At 40.0% G+C, this 20,020-nt stretch overlaps 1 protein-coding gene across 1 annotated transcript in view; it reads right to left on the reverse strand.

Moving 5' to 3' along the window:
* LOC118851010 overlaps nucleotides 1-20,020 on the reverse strand; it is a 269,319-nt gene that overhangs the window by 40,540 nt on the left and 208,759 nt on the right. Inside the window, exons 140-158 of the mRNA XM_036760604.1 lie at nucleotides 16,433-16,627; nucleotides 14,365-14,519; nucleotides 12,350-12,518; nucleotides 11,797-11,893; nucleotides 10,477-10,589; nucleotides 9,660-9,785; nucleotides 8,452-8,580; nucleotides 8,226-8,336; nucleotides 7,905-7,967; nucleotides 6,851-6,985; nucleotides 6,221-6,308; nucleotides 5,595-5,733; nucleotides 5,006-5,139; nucleotides 4,710-4,744; nucleotides 4,503-4,619; nucleotides 3,729-3,877; nucleotides 2,691-2,775; nucleotides 2,256-2,312; nucleotides 763-887 (exon numbers count right to left, since the gene is read on the reverse strand). Coding sequence (XP_036616499.1) covers nucleotides 763-887; nucleotides 2,256-2,312; nucleotides 2,691-2,775; nucleotides 3,729-3,877; nucleotides 4,503-4,619; nucleotides 4,710-4,744; nucleotides 5,006-5,139; nucleotides 5,595-5,733; nucleotides 6,221-6,308; nucleotides 6,851-6,985; nucleotides 7,905-7,967; nucleotides 8,226-8,336; nucleotides 8,452-8,580; nucleotides 9,660-9,785; nucleotides 10,477-10,589; nucleotides 11,797-11,893; nucleotides 12,350-12,518; nucleotides 14,365-14,519; nucleotides 16,433-16,627 — 2,222 coding nt within the window. The remainder of the gene's footprint in view (nucleotides 1-762; nucleotides 888-2,255; nucleotides 2,313-2,690; nucleotides 2,776-3,728; nucleotides 3,878-4,502; nucleotides 4,620-4,709; nucleotides 4,745-5,005; nucleotides 5,140-5,594; nucleotides 5,734-6,220; nucleotides 6,309-6,850; nucleotides 6,986-7,904; nucleotides 7,968-8,225; nucleotides 8,337-8,451; nucleotides 8,581-9,659; nucleotides 9,786-10,476; nucleotides 10,590-11,796; nucleotides 11,894-12,349; nucleotides 12,519-14,364; nucleotides 14,520-16,432; nucleotides 16,628-20,020) is intronic.

Here is a 20,020-nt window from a genome sequence, read left to right on the forward strand (position 1 = left end):
TGATTCTTAGAGTACACTGAGCAGAAATGAATATGAATCATGACCTTTCTAAATGTTTAAATGGTATTTTCAACATAGGTTCATTTTATTTCATCTGTCATGGAGTAGATAGTGCAGTATTCCCATAAAATATATCACAAGGTGCATTCATTCACATAATATATTATCTAATGGTCAGTCAACAAACTTTCAGTGCTCACTATGTGCCAGGCATTCACTCAGTGATGAGGGTGCAATGAAATTCAAAGGAAAGTCCCTGCTCCCAGGGAGCTCATAGTGAAATGGAGGCAAAAAGTGCCAAGAGGCAAAGATGAGGAGGGAGAGCATTCCAGGCTTGGAAGACACAGTCAATGAAAATGAAGGATGCTCAGAAAGCCCCTGCTTAAATAATAAAATGAGCCTCATCCTTTGTGATGCTCTTGGTAATGAGCAACTTAAAAGACAAAAAACAAAACATGATAATCCCAGAGAAAAATGATAATGACTCACATTTAAACAAACCCTTAAGATTTAGAATGTTTTTGTTATTTGCAAAATAATTCCAGTGAGGTAGGTAGGTTAAGTATAATGAAAGGCCTGAAGCACTTGGAGTTGGTGGGATTTTCCCAAAGTCACACACATAAAAGTCAGCTGAATCCCAAGTCTTTTGGACTCCAACTCCAGGCTCTATCCACTACTTTTCAAGAAAAGGACAAATACAGTTACCATTATAATCTGAGTCACACCTCTGGAAAGGGCAGAAGAAGGGCTCCCCTCACTCACCTGTAGTGGGTGTTATTTGCAGGTTTTTGCCATGGAAGGATGTAGCCCCCACGGATATGTAGATTGATGTGGTCAAGAGGGGCTGGCAGGTTCTTCCACTGTCCCCTCACTCCAATGTCTGAGCCCTGTGGTTGAGAGGAAGACCAGGAGAAAAATGAGTTCTTGCATCTCACCATAGCTCAGTAACTTAGAAGTGAAAGCACAAGAGCTGTTTCTGCCTTTGGTCCCCCACCATGGCTCCTCACTTCCTGACTATCTTTATCTGGCTATGGATTCTTCTCTCCATTTCCTCCTACCTTTTTTGTTCCGTTTTCAATCAAATGTTGCCTTTCTAAATTACACCCATTATTCAGCAAAGCCCACTTTAACCTTCAAAAGGACCACAGTACTACACAGATCTTTCTTTTCGCTCTTAGTACATTTTCATGGTGGGCCTAGCCCTAGCCTATCTCTCTAACTCAAGCTATGAGTTCCCCCTGAACAGGAACCTGTCCTCAGACTTGCACAGGGACAACCTCAGAAATCAGTGTAGGGCTTTGCATACAATGGCTACTCATCCAATGCAGTAAACTAACTTCCCAGGCAGGATAGAAGATAAACATGGGATCAAAGATATTGGAATTCTTCTTTTGAAAGGGTTTGAAAAGGTCACCTTTAGAAAACCTTATAAAGACTACATTCCTAGAACAGGGAAAAGGAAAGTCACTGCTTATTTAAGCCTCTTTCGTCACAGAAAAGTCAGTCTTATCAAGTACATTGGGGGAGTGGAAGGTAGGAAGAGTTATTCCTCCACCACCTTGGCCATGGTGACTTAGTCTTCAGGGACATTTTTGAAAATTGCATTAGAGAATTTTTAAATTAATCAAATTAAAATAAATTTTAATTATAAGTTAATTAAACTAAAGCAAAGCATTAAAGATGCTTTTGAAGTCTCTGAGAATGGTCTCAATAAGGGCTGACTAAGAGGGACCTTAAAAGCCATATTTTCTCATTTTCTTACTTAATTGACAAGGGAACAAACGTCAAATTACTCCACTAACATCATTAGGCAACTACTATGTGGCAGAGACTACACAAAGGGTCAACAGTGGTCATATTCAGGAAAGAAGCATTAACCTGACCAAAAAGAGCTTAAGACTTCTAGACCCTTTTAGCAAAAAAGGGTTCTGATCATTTCACAGAGCTCACATCCTTAAATGAGATATAATGACTACACTCAGCTCACAATGTCTCCTTCAAGTATTGTGCCAAATCCTGCTTTGAGTAAGTCCCAGCAGCCAAAACTTAAGATCAAGAAAACAAGAAAGAGTATTAATGACAGAGTATGACAGGGTCAAACATTCAAGACCTGCATGGGGCAAACCTCATACAGATCTTGATAATATTCCTGGATGAGGTACCTTAGCCAGCCAAGGCCCATTCCACACCCAGAACTTTCACCCTAATTTGAACAGAGAAACCATGAGATCCTATGTCCCATCAAACACACTTACCGTATAATAGTCATACCAACTGGAACTGGGGAAGTAGGCAGTCACACTCCAGGTATTCTACAATAAATTAAATGGTTGTTGTGGGGTTTTTTAAAATGGAATAAATATATGGACAAATTGATCAAAATTCCCTAGAAGGATTAACATGATTAATAATTGCTCCATTTAAGAGTATTCAAAAGCAAATATCCTGTGGATTTATCATTTCTTGATAGTCTTCCAATGACTCCACGACTTCAGGGTATGTGGAAATATCATTCCTTTTACAGATAAGGAAATTGAAATATTGAGAATGATTTCAAAATGCAGAATAATTTAATGCCAACACAAGGACTAAACCCTACCACTCAGAATGCAAAGCTCAGGCCCAATTCTTCTGCTCAATATTGTATCTCAGTTTGGATCTTATATAGGTTCAGGAGAATCCATACTCACAGGTTCCAGAACAGGGCTGACTAAGAGGGCTGGACCCCACAAGAATTGAAGGAATATGTCCCAGGTTTCTTTGTCTTCCACAAACCTGAACGGAGAAACATAGTGCCACAAGTAAACAATATGGACATTGTTCTCTCTGGCCATTGGATCCCTGAAGTTAGTGCTCAAAGAGACTGAAGAAATCAGTTCAATTTCATGATTTGGACAAATCTCCAGGGGCCTTGGGCTCCCCTCAACAAAAGGCCAACTTCTTTTCCTTTTGTGTCTTTCCTTCTTCCTCCAGGTCTGCTTCAATCAGGCACAGGTAAGGATATTAATGATGGTGGATTTGAAATATCAAGGTGACTTCGCCGTATTTTCTAGGCCCAGATCTTTTTCCTACTATTATGCAGATTTTCAGGATATGTTTTAAACTAAATTTAGTTCTTTGCCATCATAAAAAGGAAATCAAATTCTTGTTTCAAAAAGGAAAATATGATTCACAACATCACTAAACCAAAAAGGAAAGACTTTTGGATTATCAGATGTTCCTACCTAATAGTAATCTTTTAAAAGAGTAAAAATTTTAACCAAAACCCTCACATATTTATATAGTGCTTTAAGGTTTGCAGATTGCTTTCTTCATAGCAAACCTATGACGTGGGAAGTGCCCTTATTATTGTGCCCACTTTACAGATAAGAAAACTGAGCCTCAGAGAGAATAAGTGGTTTGCTCCTGGTCCCAAGCTATTGTCATAGCTGAGATCCACAACAACAGCAACAAACAGATCTTCTGACTCCAAGGTTCATGCTTGTTTCCATAGGCTGCCTCTATACCTAAGGAATATACTTCATTTCAGAATGAATTAATGAAGGAACAATACACTGATTAAGTGCTCACTCCATGCAAGGCAGTGGGGAAGCAAACAGAAAAGAAAGACTGGCCCTCTTCTCAAGGACCTCAAATTCTAATTGGGGCAGGTAACACAAAAAGAGCTCCCAAATGAATTTCAAAATGGAATCCAACACAGGACCGTGAGACCCAGAGTGGGCACTTACTCATGAAGGAGGGGCCGGACAACAGTGCTGCCTTCTACATGGGCCATGTGCATCAGGGTGTAGAGATAAGGCAACAGTGTGTATCTTGTCTGAAGGACATTTCTTGAAAGATCCTCAAAGGTGGAATTCCAAGCCACAGGGTCTTGTCTCTAGAAGCAGAAGGAGGGAATACTCATACCAAACCCTTCACCTCACTTCACTGGGAAACTGGCCAGAAAACTAGAAGGCTACCCTCTACTACACAGGGAAACTGCTCAGTCTTCCATGCCTTGCTTCCTAATTCACCAGGCTACCAGCCCCCTTGACCTTGGCTAGGGAAGATGTTCTGATTCTTCTTCCCCTGCTTTCCTGCCCCCAATTGCCCTTAAAAATAGTTAGACCCTGAAATAAAAATATGTCATGGGCAGCACAGACCAAACATATATTTCTTCTGCAGCACTCTTACACTGCAGTGGGTTACATCCAAAGACCATAGGTGTGAAAGATTAGTGGCATTGTAACCTCCTGGCAGAAATGTGAAAACTGCCCAGAGTCAGAACAGAAAAGATTGCTGCTCTCTGAAGGCTTTATCTCTTGAGTTTCTGGCAGAAGTGAGATATTCGAGAAAACTCCACTGGCTATAGGAATATAGTTTATACAGTTTGTTGTGAAGGGCAGGACTGATGACTACGGAGGTTGTTTCCAGAAAAGAAGGGCTCCATTAAGTCATGGGGGAGGAACTGAAGCAGGAGATCTGGCATAAGGGCAGACTTGAGGCACAACCTGGTATCTCACCTTTTGCCCAATTGTATTGTGGTTCCTAGAGAAAGGGTAAAAGGCTCCCAGTTGCATCCAGCGAGCACACATCTCGTATTCAGCATCATTAAAGAATCCACAGATATCAGCTCCTGTCTGAGAACAAAAGGGGAAAACAGAGAATGAGAATTTTCTGGGTTTCTGAAACAATCTGAAAGTGATCAAGGGAACTCGAGTGAGACTTACATAGGGTATTCCAAAGAGGCTGAATTCCATCATGCCTGCAATGAGAACCAGAGTGATGTTGGATGAGGCAAGTTGGCAGATTAGACCAGGCTCTAACCTTCTCTGCTCATTGAATTAGAGAGCTCATCATGCAGAAATGTCCAATGAAATTCATGGACTGATACAATTAACTAGTCAGGGAGCTGAGCCCTCTCTTACTCTCTTCAAGAGTCCAGAAAAATTACAGACTCACTGAGATCATAGACTGGTTTTCTCACCCCTCCAAGGGAAAGCTCCAGGAAAAGCCCAGCACTTACCAATGATAGATTTATAGAGCTGGTCCCATGCTGCTGTGTTGTCTCCCAGCCAATGTCCTGCCCAGCGTCCTGAAGACGGAAAGGTTGAGCGCGTGATCACGATTCCTCTCTCTCCTGTGGCCTCTTGCACAGCTCTGATCACAGAAGAAAAACAAGAAATGAGAGCCAATCTGGGCAGAGCCAGAGATCTCTCCCTCTCAGGGAGCTCTTGCAGTGAAGCCCAAGAGCTGAGGACTACTCTCAGCCAATGACTGGGAGAACAAGATTGCAAAATGGGCCTGTAAAAGCAATCTGTACTTGGGGCAGGAAGAAACTGAGACTAGGAGGTGCATTAGCTACAAATATGAGGTAACAAAAATGATTTGTCACATGCCTGTTTGGGGAAAATGAGCAGCATAATTTACTTTAGCTTGTGAATACATTCACTGTGCTAACAATGTGTCCTTTAGAATAATTTTGACCAATGTGTATTTCCTAAACATAAAAAAGATACTCAAGATAGGAATTGGACTGGCAATTTCATTCATTGGAAACTCCAGTTCTTTTCATTTGTTGCATGGGCCTCAGGGAGAGGGAGGCAGGGACTTACTCATATGTGGGCTTTGTCTGGGACCAGCCATAGAGACTGTGTACATCATAGTGTCGCACTGGGCTTCCATCAGGCAGGAACTGCTGACTTTCCATGCACAGGGTCTTACTGCTCAGGCCGCTGCTTCTATCCTCCAGATCTGAGGAAACAGATGCAATGATGTGAGAGTCCCCCTACTTCCCATCTGGTGGTGGCAGAGAAGGAGGTGGCTGGAGCTGAGGGGATGAGACAGGGTGGAATAGGAGTTTGGGATAGATTAGCAAGTCAGAGCTAGAAGATGGGAAGTTTTGAACAACAGGTTATAGTGTTCAGTAGGGAACAGAAAACTGAAAAAATGAATTCTGAGCGCATTGCACAGACCATTGGATTGAGAACTGGAAGGGATTTAGAGATTGGCTAAGTGGAAGTGCTTCCCCAAGGGTGTACTGGTACATCTACCCTTTACTCTATGGACACCTATGATATGAACCAAGACAGCTTAGAATGCTGATGGGTTTGTCCTTGGAGATACTCTCATGCCAATGCCAACCTGCTAGTAATGAAGGAAGGCAAATCCTCAGCCCAGGTATCTTTGAAAAGGTCATCCTGACACTGGGTAATATTCTGACAATAGAAAATGTACTTACAGGGCATATAAGGAGGATGGTTGAGCGTGGTATCCCTGCAGCCTGGAGGAACTGCCCCATTCACAAAGCTTGATGGTTCATTCATATCCTAAAAATACGAAATGAATCTTTGGGTATATGTGTATTACACGCATACATGACTTATGTTGTCATTACCTTCTGCCAGATGACAACAGACAAATGCTTACACCTGGTGCACTCATCACATGGTGAGACTGATTAATCAGAAGGGGGATCACCTGGAGGGATTGGGCCTTGCTTTCTCTCAGGCCATGCTGGAGAGGCTAACAATCTCAAGGGAAATCTTGAATTCACTTCAGTGAAAAAGATAAATTCCCTGCTGTGTAGGTACATTAGGCATCTTCCCTGCAGGATAAAGTAATGGTGGATGTATGATAGAAATAGAGATTGTTTGATGCCCTGTTAGAAAATGGCAGCCTCAGGGTAAAATTGTGCCCAGAGCGTCTTGGTCATTTACTGACTGATTCACTCCACTGCAGAGCAATTATACATATATATGTTTAAAAATAAGAAAACATACACAATATTTTAGGATATTTTTGCATGTTTATTTATGCATATTCACACACAGACACACACACACAGACACACACACATACACACACTTACAATCCACATTCCATCAAACTTCAAGCTCTTCTCTGGATCAGTGGGATTGTTGTAGAGTTCTAGCAATTCCCGCTTCCACCACGTGACTGTTGAATTACGGAAAAAGTCTGGGAAAGCAGCATGAGCTCTATATATCTGTAAAGATGAAATGCAACCAACAAACAGACTGATCAGGCCATTGGCAAATAACTCTTTGATACTTGTTTTTTGAAATTGTGCTACTGCATGGAGATAACTTGTGAAAAAGTTCAAATCATTTTCAAAACAATTCTTAGTTTAATAGAATCCACAGGATCACAAATCAATTACTTATCAAAGAGGCATAAAGATAAATCTGAGGCTGTGGATTGACTGCCCAACTGTAACAAAAGGACTCCTACCTCTGTCTGATAGACCTTATCTGCCTATACACATTATTTAGGGGAGTTCTTTGTTCCTGTGTCAATATATAATCCACAAGTTGTAGTTGTTGCTCATTCATTTCAGTCATGCTTCACTCTCTGTGACTCCATTTAGGGATTTCCTAGCAAAGATACTGGAGTACTATCCATTTCCTTTTCTATCTCATTTTTCAGATGAGGAAGCTGAGGCAAACAGGCTTGACTAGCTTGTCCAGGGGTACACAGATAGTGCGGCTCTGAGGCCAAATTTAAAGTGAGGTCTTCCTGACTCGAGGTCCAGGGTACTATCCACTGCACCACCTTGCTGCCCTTGCACCACCTAGCTGCTATGCACTAATGCCTTTTGAGAGGATATTGAGAACCAATGGAGGTGGCCTGCCTGATAAGGACTGAAAAATAAGGTTTGGTCCTTTGGGGAAGGTGCTTCCAAAAAGTGTGGAAGGAAAACTGGAAATCAGGACATGCTTAGGCAGTGACCAGAACATTTCCAAACCACTCTACATTTCAGGCATTGTGATAAGTACTGCATTAGTAAGAAAGAGAGGAAGGACTGTTGCTTCTCCATGAGGATGGTCCTTTAACAATCTGGACAGGACAAACCACTTCTCTTCTATAAAAGCTTCTACAGCCCATACAACAGAAGAATTCTTTACCTCCACTTGTGTGTCCCAGTCAAGAGATCCATCGACAGTGACGTCGGGCAAATCAGGCCAAACCTGGGGGAAAGGTAGGAAAGGGGGTCATTTCCTTAGAGTAAATCTTGCCTATGTGTGATGGGCCACAACTTAGAGATTTCACGAGGAGAATTTAAACCATCCTGAAATCAATCTATTTCGCAGAAACATCTGAGGCCCTAATTGCCATAATTCACACATACACAGAAACAATGAGAAAAAAATGAGCCATTAAACTACAAACACCCTGATATCCCTTCACACTCATGTCTAATTAACATCTCTAATCCTAAATTCTACCTTTCCCCAAACAATGTCGCTGTCATCTGGCCACTTGATGAACACATCTTCCTGGAGTCCCCGAGTGAATGCAGGATATGGCTCAGTCTCATTGCCAGAAATTGCTGGGTCCTGCAACCAATGAGTGATCGTTACTAGTGTCAGAGACAGAATTACTCAAAGACAAAGAAAACATCAACGCTCAACAAGCAAGAAGACATCATGGAATCTTAACGCAGCCACGCACCAGAATGAGGATGACTCGCATGCCAGCCTCCTTCATTCGATTGATCAGATTGGGAAAGCCAGCAAACTCGGGGCTGAGGGTGAAGTCCAGCTGCCTCTCCATGTAGTCAATGTCTGAATACTGCACATCCTGGAAGAGAAAGGAAAGGAAAGTGGAGAAATAGCACTTTGACCACAATAGATCCAAAGTAACTGGATCTTTTCATTCATGCAGTGGCGAAGATCCACTGTAAACGTTCTCTCCAGGATCAAGTTAAAATTCCAGCCTGGAAACAATCACACTCACTCCTAGATTGCTTCACCCTACCATTATTTTCAATGTGATTGGGGTATGTGAGATCTTAATATCAAGCTGAAAAAGATCAAATTGAACCGCTCTAGAAACAATCTCCCAGAAAAATACTGTGGCTCATTCCAAAATAAAATCAAAATTCTTTGAAGTACCTATGTTCTTATTCCTTTAAGCAGCACTAACGGATACTGGGAATGACCATGTTTTTTTGTTTTTTTTTTTGTTTTTTTTTTTTTTGAGTGAAGAGGACCTGATTTCAAATGCTAGCTCTCATAATTACTAGCTGGGTGATCCTGACCATGTCAGTTAAACTCTCTGTGTCTCAGTTTCCTCAGCTTTAAATCAGGGGGTTGGGCTCCAAGTCCTGAAAACTTCCTTTTAACTCTAAATCTATGATCCCCTGGTTCCTGTGCTTCTGCTCTCAATACTTTAATGCAGAGAAATGACATTTAGAAGTGAAATTGAATGCTTTGGCAGAAACAGGATGGCATGGTCCTTCTCTATCCTATTCATACTCTGGTCCTTTTGTAGCTAGTTAGAATATAGGTGGTCAACCCCAATTATTCCTGTGGGAAACCATGTCCATAGCCATAATGTACAAGTGGAAATTAGCAAGCATCTAAGATTTCTTCAGCTGCTGTGGTTACTTACTATTTGAACTACTGTTGTACTTAACTCTATAATGTTTTGACCAATTCAATTCTTTAAAAAATTAAATTCAGAAATGGCACTTTTTGAGGACTTCTGCCTAAAATGTCAAACATTTAACTTGAAAACATGTTAGAAAAACTTCAAATTGCATAATTAAACCAGAGGAAGAGGAAATGAAAGCCATGAGGACCAGAGGACAATTGCACAGGCTGGGATTGGGGGGTAGAGTGAGAGGTGAGGCTGTGGTGGGTAGGGAAGCTCCATACATAGGGGATCTGAGCAGCCACCATGGCATCATAGAGTTCAGCAATTTCAGAATCACTCTCGTATCCATAGCGACACAGCTGGAAGCCTAAGGCCCAGTAAGGAGTCATCACTGGACGGCCAATCAACTGAAAACAAAGACAGAAAATAGTTGATATAGATTCCATTCCTTCAGGGGAGGAAATATGTGTGGTATCAAGTTCAGAATCACTAAAACAATTTTCTCTCATTGTGTGGTGGCCTCATGACTCAGGGTAAGTGTAAGACCAAACAACCTGAAACTAGGGAGCTAGCATTCCTGGGAATCCCTGCCATTTCCAAAGAGATAGTAAGTATAGAGCATTTTAACCATCTTTAGGTACTAAGCCAACATACACTATTACTTTTATTTGTGTACCTTCAAGAAATCTGGGATTCTTAGGGGGCACATGACATAGGGATTGTCCCTACAAGAGCTCAAGAATAATGAAGTGGCAAAATGGGCTTCCTAGATATCTCTTGATTGCCTTCTAACATTAGGATCTGGCGTGCTACAAAGATAGAGGCTATGTAAGGTCACCACCAGTCAGTCAATCAACAGGCATTTATTAAATATTTACTAAGGGCCAGGCATGGTGCTAAGCACAGAGGACCCAAAGAAGGCAAAAGTCTCTGCCCTCAAAGACCCCACATTCTAAAGGGGATGAGGCATGAAGATAATGGGGTATATACAAGATGTATACCGAGTAGATGTATAAATGTCCCTTATAAAGTGTTACACACTTTAGAGTGTCTCAGAAAACACTTAATTATCAAATGAAGGATTGCATGACTTCCTACCTCTGTGTACTGTTGAGTCACAAGCTCTGGAGTTGGCCCCAAAACCATGTAAAAGTCCAGAATACCTCCCACAGTACGATAGGTCAGGGCAGGGGTGGGCTGGAAAGTCACATCTGCAAACAGAGAATAAGTGTTCAGTGACCCAGAATCATAGAATACAAGATTGAAGGAGACTCTAAAGATCATGTTCTCCAATCCAGATAGGAGTAGAAATCGCCTATCACCCCCCACAGGAAGGAGGTCCTCTAGTTTCCTTCTGAAGACTTCCAGAAATGACCACCTCTTGAGAAGTCCATGCCACCTTCAAACCTCTAATTGTTGTTACATTTGTCCTTATACAGAACTGAAATTTGCCTGCAGACTTTCTGTATGCATTAACTTCTCCATCTAGTTCCACAAGCTAAATGTGGATGGCTTCAAAATCCAAATTGCCAGCCGTCTTGGGTTCTGGACATGCAATGCTTCTGACTATTGGACATTCCACACAAGGAAAACCTTGAGACACCTGAAATTCAGTACTGCCAAAGAAATCCCATCACCTTCCCCTTCCCATGTTTCTTTTTCTTCTAATTATTATTACTGATGCCAGTATTATCCCCATTACCTAGTCATCAAACCTGAACTCGTCTAGTCACTCATTCACGTTATGCTGCATTCAAAATGCAAAGAAACCTGAATTTTGAGTCAAAAGACCAGCGCTCCAACACTGACTATCCCCTTCCTACTCGTGTTATTAAACGTAGGTCACTCCAAAAAATCCTCACTTTTCTCTTCTGTAAAAGGAGAGGATTGGATCAATGACCTCCAAAGTCTCTTTCAGGTATAAATTGATCATTCTCTGATACAACATGCAATATTTTCCCATTTCCCTGCTTTTGTTCAAATTATTCTCTGTCGAAAGTGCCCTTTTTCCTCTTGCATGTAACATGTCAACATCTTCAATCCTACCTCACCCTTCAAGATACCAATTGTGCTCTCTCACTCTTCTTAGCTCCTCACTCCTGGGAGGCCAAGTGTTTTCTCCCTTCTCTAAATTTTATAGCCCCTTCTTCATACCTCCTTTCTGTCCTTAGCACACACACAAACACACACACATACGTATCTTGTCTCCACTTTTAGATTAAAGAGAGCCTGAGAGTACGGACCATGTGGTCTTTTATTTCTCTATTGTTGTTGATAATGAGTCCAGTGATTTGTCCATATCAAGAGCTTCATAAATGTGTACTGAATTTTACTTAGATTTCTACTGGGACTCTCCTATTCAGAAATCTCCCAGAAGTCTTAAATTAAGTGGGGTCGGAAAAGAAGCCTTCATCTTACCCATGGCGTTGCTGTTCAGCAGGAGCACTCCATGGGCATTGCCATCCTCTTCCAGACCCATGTAGTAGGGGTGCACACCATAGGAATTCAGCTTATACTAGGGCAGCAGTTGAAAAGAGATCAGCCATGGTTTACACACAAAAAAAACACAAATGAAAATGGATAATAAAGCTGGATCCATAACCTTCCTTGGGGGAGGTTCAACGTCTCAAGGAAAATGAATAAAGAGAGGATGATTCAACTCAATATGTATTTATAATTTGATTAAACACATTCATAACTACCCTCAAAAGACAAACATGATGCGAAGTTATACGTGGAAGCTATATGGGATTCCATGCCGTCTTGGGGAGTGAGGGAGGAAAATCTGGAACTCAAAATTATGTGGAACCGAATGTTGTAAACTAAAAATTAAAATAAAAATAAAGTCCTTTATAATGTGGTCTCAAAAATAAAAGACAAACACGAACTTGGATAAACTGAAATAGGGCCAAAGAAAACAATATGTATGAATAGCTACAAGCCACATAATACTCCAGTTGTGAACACATACCCCTGGGGGCTGGTCTCGAGAAAACATGCCCCATGTGTGCCAGTTCAGGTTCCTCCGGAAGGTCGTGTGCTCAGTTTCTCCAAAGCCATAGATGTAATGAGATGGGAGGCGGGTGGAGATACGTAGGAACATGTCATTAAAGGTAAAGCCAGGGACCTGGGAATCCCAACTGAAACACAAGAACAGATCAAGACTCTCACAAAGGTTCATTTACTAGACTTAAGGACAAAGTTTCTGAAGCATCTGTTTCTTTGGCTGACAGGACTACAGGTAGTTACAGGAAATGGCTTTTAGATGTGAGCAAGGGGCCTTGGTACAGTAGAAAAACCTAGGATAATACAACAACAAAAAAAGTAGAAATAGTTCCTATCCGTAGGAAGCTCATAATCTAGATAAAGAAACAACACTACTAGAGAACAACACAATGAATAGTACTAGGTCAACACAATCAAATATACTTGAGGCAGCTAGGTAATGCAGTGGATTAAATGCCAGACCTGGCAGCTACATGACCCAGTGTATAGAGGGCCTGGCTGGGAGTCAAGAAACCTTGAGTTCAAATCTGACTTGTGACACTAACTAGCTGTGTGACCCTGGGCAAGTCACTTAACCACTGTTTACTTCAGTTTTCTCATCTGTAAATGGGGGTAGTAATAGCACCTAACTCCAAGGGTTGTTGTAAGGTTCAAATGAGATAATAAATGCAAAGTGCTGAGCCCAATGCCTGGTCCAGAGTAAGCATGACATTAATGTTAGTTGTTATCATTGTTATTAATATTATACATGAATTTATTAAATAGCCCAATCCCTCAAACAGAAATCTAGTTACATCTACTCTCTTATCCTGCTCCCCCCTTCTTTTCCCTACCCTTTCTCTACCCTACCATTACCTGCTTAATTAGGGCACACCAGCTGTTTCTCAGGGAAACTCACGTTGGTCTTTTTACAACAGGTCCAACTTAACAACATGCAATAAACCCAAGAGCTCTGGGGAATTCATTCAAGTTTCTGGTAAACTTGAGGACTAGAGAAAATGGTGCCTGGAAAGATCCAGTTTATTACTGTTGTTACTTTGTTGGCACAAATTGGTACTCATTTGGCTTTTTCTCTCTGGATTATGAAAAAATTGGTCTTTTCATCATGTTCTACAGCTTCCATTTGGAAGAAACCCCAGGAGTATTCGGTCTAGGTCTTCCCTGCATCTGGGCATGTACAATGCCTAATCTCACAGCTTAACCTTATGATAGAGTTGTCTTCTCTACATCTGGTGAACGATTTTCACATTTTTCTCATGACAAATAATAATGCATAGTGATTTTCTGGGTCTTTTACTTGGTAGAATGAAAAAAAATCCTTTTTTATTTTTAAACTTTCTCCCACTCTGGACACAAATCACACATAGTTTAAAAAACATTTAGTGATGAAGAAATTGACAAAAGCAGAATTTGTCCATAAAACCTTAAAGTGAGGGCCTATACATATATACACATATATATACATATACATAAATATTATATATATGTATATATATGTGTGTGTGTGTGTGTGTGTGTATACACATACATATACACACACACACACACACACACACACACACACACACACACACACATATATACTTCCAGGTCTCTTCCTGACAGATTCAGTCGCACTCATAGGTCACACATCTAAAGGGTGTTAACATATTTCACGAATTTATACAGATAATGCATATGGAAATAGAAGAGACAATATAGGTTTCTTCCAATAGTAATATTCCATCATCATGGAATCCTTGAATGGAGTCATGGAAAACATTACACTTGAAAGGAACCTTATACATTCTCTGATAAAATTGCTTCACTGTATGGATTAAGAAACCAAAGCCAAGGCATGTCAAGTCATTTGTTAAATCCAGGTCATCTTTTGGTGGTGAGAAAACCCAGTAGCTCATTCCATGATTTCAGAAATCAGGGTCAAGTCAAAATGTGGATTGCCCACTTATGCCCATACATATGGAGCAGAAAAATACTTACATCACAGTGCCTGTGCTTTTTCGGCGGATCTCAATTCCAAATGGGTTTTCCTTGATGGTCACCTCATACAGAAGATTTTCAGGTTGGCTGATGGGGGAGCTTGGAATATTTAAAGGCACTGGGACTTCATACCTTTTGTTGTTGGGATCATCGATCTAGGAAACAGAAAACCGTTGTCTCCATAAATAACTTGGGGCTAACACATCTGTGCTCCTAGAATCAGGTTCTACCAATTGAATGCTGACATGATTCCATGGTTGTGGAGGCTCAATCAGCTTTTATTCCTGAAATAATCCATGCATGGCAAGAGGAGTACTATTGGGGGGCAGCTAGGTGGCACAGTGATTAGAGCACTGGCCCTGGAGTCAGGAGGACCTGAGTTCAAATCTGGCCTCAGACACTTGACATACTTACTAGCTGTGTGACTTTGGGTAAGACACTTAATTCCAACTACCCTGCCTTCCCCACTCCAAAAATTAAAAAAAGGAGTACTATCATTCAATTTCCACTTTTCCAGTGTACATTAACCCCTTTGTTTTAATGGAAAGGCTGATAAGGCCCCTTAGTAGCTCTACAATGAACTATAATTTATTTGTCACCCTAAAAGTCTTACTAGATTACCTATAGTGTTCAGAGCAACAAGTGTTACTACAACGAGACTGTAAGGTCCTTGAGCGTAGCCCCAGTGCTTGGCATATACTAAATACGTAATAAGTATCCTTTCATTCATCCATTCATTCCGGTGAAGTTAGAAGTTCTGTAATGCAAACCTCATTGTACAGATGCAACTAAGGCCAAAAGATCTGTGTCTTCCACATGTAATCTCTAATGTCCTTTCTACTTCTAGATCTATGATCCTATGATGTGTCTACTCAGCAAACAAGGATATGAACTTCACCTTAGGCAGATAATTTTAGTAGAACCACCCTCCAAATCAGATGTTTTACTCTGCTGCCTGCATTATCAAGTTTGGCCTTTCCAAAGACTAATTTAGAGATGAAACTTTATTTGGGGAACTGGGCGTAGAGTCCCAGGGAATGTTTATTGGTCTATGTAACAGTAACAGATTATGAGCTCCTTGATGGAAATCAGGTCATTCATGCCTCTCTTAACCAGTGCCTAGTGTACCACAATGTATACAAGAAGCATTTGCATACCTCATATGAATATGGTTGGAAAAAATTAAAGGGAAGGGGGTGACAATAGTGAATAATAGATATAGAGCATTTCATACTTTTCACAAATCTTTCCATACATTACCTCACTTGAGGTCAATCACAATCCAAACAGGGAAATACCCTAAGGATTAACAATCCCATTTTACAGATAAAGAAATGGAAGTTAAGTGGCTTCACAAAGGTAAGGCTTCTACTCAATATGAGGAAGGAGATTTAAATGGATGTCTTCATGACACCAAGTACAGTGCTCTATCTGTTATGGTACACTGCCTCTCAGAAGATCTATGAAGCAGAGGTGAGAATTCGGTTGTCTCTTGCATGATGAGACTGAGGTAGGAAGAGATTAAGAAGACGGCCCAATTGAAGAAAAAGGGGGTTTCATGTGTGATTCACTTCTTGTTCAAGTAAAAAATTGTAGAATTCCATGTCAAAATACTATTACCAGTGTTCCGTCACTTCTCTACCTATCATAATGTAACTGAACCTTCGGTGAGGGAAAAAAATACCATGTCCACCATGACAACCCAAGAACCAAGTGTTTGCTTTTTCTTTCAAACCTCTCATAGCCTCAACAATTTAAACCACTCCCATCATACTTAAAATTTCCTGCCTCATAGCTAGTTTTCTTTTCTGACACTTCCAAGCCCCGCAGAGCACCTTGCACATAGTGGATACTAAATGAGTTTATGACCAAGTTGTCTCATCAATTATATTTTAAATTCCCTGAGCTCAAGAATTGCTTTTGCCTTTCCTTTTATCCCCACAGGTTAGCACACTGCCTAACACATAGTAACTACACAGTAAGTGCTAGGTGATTGAGTTGCTAATTGAATAAATATTGCTGATTCCTACAAACCTCTCTGTTAACAAGAGTCCTAAGCTGAACATACCTTGAACTGCAGCATGTTGTTTGTATGGAAAGTCACCTCCAAGCGAAGCTCGTCTATGGGAGTAGAAGGATAGTGGCTGTCTCCAGGCATTCGGGAGATAGTTGCTGTTAGGCCTGCTGGTGTACTCTGAATGTTAGAGGCAGTATAATAATATTTGGTGATATAGCAATAAGGGACTCCAGAGGAACTGGTTGGCTGAAAAATAAAAACATTAGAAACTCAGCAGAATTATAAAACCGGAAGAAAACTAGGTCACATCTAACCCCATTTCCTTGAAATAATTCTCTTAGATTCTTGTCCAGTACTTTTCTTAGGAAATTCTTCCTAACAATTTTTCTATCCCGTTTAAGGAGATTTTTTTTAATCAATTTCTTTATTTATTTTTAGTTTACCACACACGGTTCTACATAGTTTTGAGTTCCAGTTTTTCTCCCCTCCCTCCCCCTTCCCTCCCCAAGACGGCATGAAGTCTCATATAACTGTCATGTATAACTTCGTATTGAATGAATTTATGCACTAGTCAAGTCGTGGAGAAGAATTTTGACCAATGGAATGAATCATGAGAAAGAAGAAACAGAACCAAAAAAAAAAACCCCAAAAACAAAAACAAAAGAGAAGCAGAAAAGGCGAGCATGTAGTGTGCCTCAGTCTGTATTCAATCTTCGCAGTTCTTTCTCTGAATGAAGATAGCATTCTCCATCCTGAGTCCCCTGGAGTTGTCCTTGCCCTTTAGATTGCTGAGAAGAGCGCAGTATGTCAGGGTTGGTCCTCACGGAATCCATATCTCTGTGGCTGTGCACAACGTTCTCCTGGCTCTGCTCCGCTCACTCAGCATTATGTCGTGTAGGTTTTTCCAGGTTGTTATGAAGTCTGCATCATCCCCATTCTTATGGCACAATAGTATTCCATCACCTTCATATACCACAGCTTGTTCAGCCATTCCCCAATTGATGGGCATCCCTTTGATTTCCAATTCTTGGCTACCACAAAGAGAGCTGCTATAAATATTCTTGTACATATGGGTCCTTTTCCCGCTTGCGTGATTTCTTTGTGATACAACCCTAGAAGTGGTATTACTGGGTCAAAGGGTATGAATATTTCTATAGCCCTTTGGGCATAGTTCCACACCGCCCTCCAAAATGGCTGGATCAGCTCACAACTCCACCAGCAATGCAACAATGTTCAAATTTCCCCACATCCTTTCCAGCATTTATCATTCTCCTGATTTGTTATTTTAGCCAATCTGACAGGAGAGATGTGGTATCTAAGAGTTGTTTTGATTTGCATTTCTCTAATCAGTAGTGATCCAGAGCATTTTTCCATATGCCTGTAGATAGCTTTAATTTCTTCCTCTGAGAACTGCCTGTTCATATCCTTTGACCATTTCTCAATTGGGGAATGGCTTGTATTCCTATATATTTGGCTTAGCTCCCTGTATATTTTAGAGATGAGGCCTTTATCAGAGATACTAGTTGCAAAGATTTTCTCCCAATTTTCTGCTTCCCTCCTAATTCTTGTTGCATTGGCTTTTTTTGTACAAAAACATTTCAATTTGACATAATCAAAATTATCTATTTTGCATTTTGTAATGCTCTCTATCTCTTGTTGGGTCATGAATTCTTTACTTTTCCACAAATCTGATAAGTAAACTATTCCTTGCTTTCCCAAATTACTTAGAGTATCAACTTTTACTCCTAAATCATGAACCCATTTTGACTTTATTTTGGTATATGGTTTAAGATATTGGTCTATGCCCAGTTTTTGCCCTACCATTTTCCAATTTTCCCAACAGTTTTTGTGAAATAGTGAATTATTAGCCCAGAAACTGGCTTCTTTGGGTTTATCAAAGAGTAGATTGCTAAACTTGTTGATTTCACCTACTTGTGTACCTATCCTATTCCACTGATCCACACCCCTGTTTCTTAACCAGTACCAGGCAATTTTGATGACTGCTGCTGTGTAGTACAGTTTAATATCTGGTGTGGCTAAACCACCATCTCTAGCATGTCTTTTCATTAATATCCTAGATACTCTAGACCTCTTGTTTTTCCAAATGAATTTTGTTATTATTTTGTCCAGCTCAGTAAAAAAATTTTTTGGTAGTTCGATTGGTATGGCACTGAATAGATAGATTAATTTAGGTAGAATTGTCATTTTTATTATATTAGCTCAGCCTAACCGTGAGCAACTGATATTTCTCCATTTATTTAGATCTGATTTTATTCGCGTGAAAAGTGTTTCATAGTTATGTTCATATAGGCCCTGGGTTTGTCTTGGCAAATAGACTCCCAAATATTTTATAGTGCCTTCAGTAACTTTGAATGGAATTTCTCTTTCTATCTCTTGCTGTTGGGCTTTGTCAGTAATGTATAGGAATGCTGAGGATTTATGTGGGTTTATTTTATATCCTGCAACTTTGCTAACGTTGTTTATTATTTCAAGTAGTTTTTTACTTGATTCTCTAGGATTCTCTAGATAAATCATCATATCATCTGCAAAAAGTGATAATTTAGTTTCTTCTTTTCCTATTCTAATTCCTTCAATTTCTTTTTCTTCTCTTATTGCTACAGCTAATGTTTCTAGTACCAAATTGAATAATAAGGGTGATAATGGACATCCTTGTTTCACCCCTGATCTTATTGGGAATGCATCTAGTTTATCCCCATTACAAATAATGCTTGTTGATGGTTTTAGGTAGATGCTATTTATAATTTTGAGGAAGGTTCCACTTATTCCTATGCTTTCTAGTGTTTTTAATAGGAATGGGTGTTGTACTTTGTCAAAGGCTTTTTCTGCATCTATTGAGATGATCATATGGTTTCTGCTAGTTTTGTTGTTGATATGGTCAATTATGCTAATAGTTTTCTTAATATTGAACCAGCCTTGCATTCCTGGAATAAATTCTACCTGGTCATAGTGTATTATTCTCGTAATGAGTTGCTGCAATCTTTTTGCTAATATTTTATTTAAAATTTTTGCATCAATATTCATTAGAGAAATTGGTCTATAATTTTCTTTCTCTGTTTTAACTCTACCTGGTTTGGGTATTAGTACCATATTTGTGTCATAAAAAGAATTTGGTAGGACTCCTTCTTCACCTATTTTCCCAAATAGTCTACAAAGTATTGGAATTAGTTGTTCTTTAAATGTTTGATAGAATTCACATGTAAAACCATCTGGCCCTGGAGATTTTTTCCTAGGGAGTTCGTTGATGGCCTGCTCAATTTCTTTTTCTGATATGGGGTCATTAAGAAATTTCACTTCCTTCTCTGTTAGCCTGGGCAGTTTATGTTTTTGTAGATATTCATCCATATCTCTAAGGTTGTCAAATTTATGGGCATATAGTTGGGCAAAATAATTCCTAATTATTGTTTTGATTTCCTCTTCATTAGAGGTGACCTCACCCTTTTCATTTTTTATACTGGTAATTTGATTTTCTTCTTTCTTTTTTTTAATCAAATTGGCCAAAGGTTTGTCAATTTTATTGGTTTTTTCATAAACCAGCTCTTTGTTTTATTTATTAATTCAATAGTTTTCTTGGTTTCAATTTTATTAATCTCTCCTTTGATTTTCAGTATTTCTAATTTG

Source organism: Trichosurus vulpecula, chromosome 5, assembly GCF_011100635.1.
Source record: "Trichosurus vulpecula isolate mTriVul1 chromosome 5, mTriVul1.pri, whole genome shotgun sequence".
In the NCBI taxonomy this organism is placed as follows: Eukaryota; Metazoa; Chordata; class Mammalia; order Diprotodontia; family Phalangeridae; genus Trichosurus; species Trichosurus vulpecula.